The sequence below is a fragment of the Cyphomyrmex costatus genome, unplaced genomic scaffold, assembly GCF_001594065.2.
Source record: "Cyphomyrmex costatus isolate MS0001 unplaced genomic scaffold, Ccosl1.0 scaffold498, whole genome shotgun sequence".
Taxonomy (NCBI): Eukaryota; Metazoa; Arthropoda; class Insecta; order Hymenoptera; family Formicidae; genus Cyphomyrmex; species Cyphomyrmex costatus.
Window position 1 is genome coordinate 830,131 of NW_017279252.1, and position 4,020 is coordinate 834,150.

At 36.5% G+C, this 4,020-nt stretch overlaps 1 protein-coding gene across 1 annotated transcript; it reads right to left on the bottom strand.

The window, feature by feature from the left end:
- Positions 1-1,348: 1,348 nt before the first annotated feature.
- On the bottom strand, positions 1,349-3,543 carry LOC108778222 (transcription factor SOX-9; the record flags this gene model as incomplete). The annotated part of the gene is made up of 3 exons (XM_018545341.1): positions 1,349-1,613; positions 2,305-2,615; positions 3,207-3,543. Coding segments are annotated over 3 exons (913 nt in total), but the record flags the coding sequence as incomplete, so codon positions are not given.
- Between the last annotated feature and the right edge of the window lie 477 nt (positions 3,544-4,020).

Below are 4,020 nucleotides of genomic sequence, written 5' to 3' on the forward strand. Positions count from 1 at the left end.
TCTACGTTATACTAATGATAAACTTTATCACTCGAAACTCGCATTTAGTCGTGCATCCCACGCACAGACTCGCGCATGTACTATTAATAAATCTCTGTAATTAATTGTTAATTACGTTGTATTTGGCTATCCTTAAGGCTCTGTGTGGCCCAGAAACATCGCAGGGATTTAACACCGCAGAGATTTAATACCGCGGCGATTGATCCAATCACAATTCATTTATATAATCATTTGCTTATACAATTATTTCTACAATCATTTTCATTTATACAAGCAACTATAGATCAATGTAACAAAATAGTCGATGTGTAATAAAATAATCTTTATTTTACTTTCTTTACTTTACTCGACGCATTTCGTACGAAATTTTTCAGCGCCGTTATATCTACAGGATGTCCTGGATCTGTCAGAAAATATTTCGTAAACAAATTCCTCGGCGGCGACTTTTTCTTAATAAGAAATATAACTGTGTAGTTCAAAATAAGATCGTTTATACGAATAAATTGCAAAAATTACGAAAAATAAGTCTTTAATTCTTAAATAATTTCAAGATAATTTCGATAATTATGTAACTTCGAACTTCGAAATACATTTTAATCTTCCGTCTGCAATCTGTTTGTTTTTTTATTGTTTCAGGCTTTCAAAAAATGTGGAAAAATTCACGATTACTTTTCAACATCTCTATTACATTACCAAATATTTGTGTTTAATAATATAGAAAAGACTTTTGTTAAAATATCTATCAAATATTTTAATAGATATTTATTAAAATATCTATCTATAAAATTTAGTCAAATAAAGATCTAAAAATAATTTTTTTATGTTGCACCATCAAAATTATATATATAGGATATATATAATTATATATATATATATAGGACGTTCAACCTGATTACTATTTAGAATATTAAAATTTATTGTAGCGTTGCTCTCATGCTTGAGATTTCTACGTAATTGTTTTGATCATCTAACAAAATTATTATTAGATTTAGCTAACTTTTCGGGCATTTCAGTAAAATCGTTCTTTCCATGAAGATATTTTAAAAGAGGGAATCGGACTCCGTCCTCCTTTACTAACTTTATTTCTCAGAGAAAAATTTGAGAATGAAATTTTGTTTGTGCCAAAAAAAAAGATTCAGATTGTAGACGGAGAGTTGAATACTGAAAATTTAAAACAATGACGTCAACCATAGAGAATCACGTGGAATTTCGAAAATTTGTCCATCGAATATTTCGCGGTTGATCCGGGACGGTCTACGCGAATTCTTTTTCCAATCGCGAGTACCGCGACGTGCCTCTCGGCATCGTGAAACGAAAAATATATCGAGCATGTTTACCTCGCTTTGGTCTACATATAATTCGGCCACGTCTCAATGCCAGACACGTAGCGATGTGCGTATTGCGCGTAGGGCGTGGATACGTGCGGATGGCCCATCTGGGTACTCGCGTGCGAATGGTGCGTGTTATGGGCGGCTATGTACTGGACCGGCGGAAGGGGAGGCTGCAGCTCGTGGTACCTAACCATCTCCTGAGTCCTGTCCTCCCATGACACCTCCGCGATCGCCTGTTCTGAACAGTGACGCTTGATCGGTCTCTCGATCTCCTCCTCGTATCTGGAAGCGAAGCAAAGTGTCCCGACATCTCATAAATCATACAGAGATAGAAACGCGGACAAAAAAAATCAACAAAGCAAATTTCGAGAAATCTACCGGGTCATTTTACACAACGTGTCTTTAGCAACTTTTGTTCGATGCTAATAAACAATAATTATATCGAATGAAGAGTAAAAAAGGACATGTAAAATTATAAACAAAAATATAACAAGGTTTAGTTAAGTGGCTATTAACATCTAAAAAAGAAAGTAAGAGAGTCAACTAACACCGTCCAAAATAAATATACTCACATTTAATTAGAGAGGAAACGAAAGAAGGGCAAAAATTAATATTCATACAAAATTAAAATGTTAATATTAAAGCCAATCTCCGAGGATTTCCAGCAAATTTTCACATGAATAACGCATGACCACGCATTGATCAGCAAGCGTTTAAGTTTTTTCACATCGAATGATTTTTATAATTTAATTATTTTCTCCTTCCAAAATTTAAGAAGAGATTCGAGAAGTGCCCTTCCACGCCGCCATATTTGTCTCGAGCATCCAGATTTTTACTGATGATCTCTGTTTTAAGTGTAACTCTTTTTAAGTCGAAACTTTCAAAGTACCGCCATTGACTCTACGTTCTTTTTAGGACGCACCCTTTGATTTGAAGTCATTGTGAAAGAGCGCAATTACGACGGTCTGTCTACCTGTTGAGTAACCATTGCGAGGCGGTGGTGACTTGCACGGGCGGGTACTGATGTATCGGTGCAGTCTGGGGCGGTAAGTATTGGTCGAGCTCATTGCTCTCGACCTCGCACTCCTGGAAGTTCACCGGGAGATTCAAGTCGAGCCCGCCCAAAGTGCCGAGGCCATTCAACTGGTTCTCCTCGCCGGGGAGGCCATCTCCGACCTCGATATATCGAAGATCAACCGCCGGTTGTTGATGCGGGGACTCACTCGACGTACCGTTGACCAAATCCTGGTAATACACCGTGTTGTTCTGTGGAAGCTGATTGCTCTGCAAATCAAGCGTCTTCATTTCGCAGAACATCAACGATTAGAACGATTAACTGGAAATGCAAACAGCTCGCGCGCGTGCGAAAGCTTGGAATAATTATATTTACGAGAGAAGTCGAGCTCTTAGCGAGCTAATGAGCATCAATAATATTAAATCGCGTCTTTGTAATTCATAATAGTCTTATAATTTCATAATAAATAATTTCGTAATTTTATAAAACTTTATAATTTTTTAGTATTTTAATTTTTTCAAGTAATACAAATTCTTTAATTCATATTAAAAGCTAATCAATCAATTAGACGAAATAGAAGACGAAATATTTAATTTTTGCTGCCATTTGCAAGAAATAGTTTTAAACTGTAAATTACTCTTTTCTCCATTAAATATAATAATCACAAAGTGAAAATTAAATAACAGACAACTTACTGCTTAAATTTAAATTATTTTATCATTACTAACATTTATAATTAAATAATTTGAAATAGCAGAAATATGTATATCGTTAATATTGTATATTAATTATCTAAATCACATCTCATCAAATCGAAAATTCTCGTCGAAAAACGATCGCAAGGGACTCGTGTTAGATACCTGATTGATATAGTGCTGTCCCCTGGGCGTCGTTGGGGGTGTCGGCGGTGAAAGACCCTGACTGGGTGTCGTGGGTGGCGAAGAGCTCACGCCACTCTGCGGTGAATTGGGTCCTTGAACGCCTCTAGGACTCATGTCCTCCTGCTTCAACGACCTGGTAACGCTGAACGTCACGTTGCTCTGACTCCTCGTGGGCGAACTATCGCGGCCGGAGGACGGCCCATTCTGCTTCCGACGTCGTGGTTGATACTTGTAATCGGGGTGCTCGCGTTTGTGGATAACGCGCAGACGATCGGCCTCCTCGATGAAGGGTTTCTTGTCATTGTCAGACAGGAGTCTATACACAATCAGCCGTAAAAGAAATTTAAATTATGCTAGACAAAACATAATTTTTGTACATATTACGAGCTTCGCAGTATCATTCTGATATTTGTGATATTTTTTATTTAAGTAATATATTAATGCTTTTTTTTGACCGCATAATTCTTATTTGTACTTGTATTTCAATAACGGATTTTAATAATAGCTTTTGAGAACTGTGAAACATTTCTGTCGCTTGAAAGGACCTCTAATTATATAGTATATAGTAGAAAATTAAGTTAAAAACTCCATCCATTGTTGGGGTATGTTAAGCTAGCACCCGAACTATAGTACTCAGGAGTTCTGATTAGAGTTCCCACTTCCTTTTGACGAGACGAAGAGTTTCCTATAGTTAATAACAAGAGTTCCACTCAATAAATATTTTTTTTACATTTTTTTAAAATGGGGTGCTAACTTTTTAACGAAATTCAAGGTCGCATAGTTCTGATCAGCT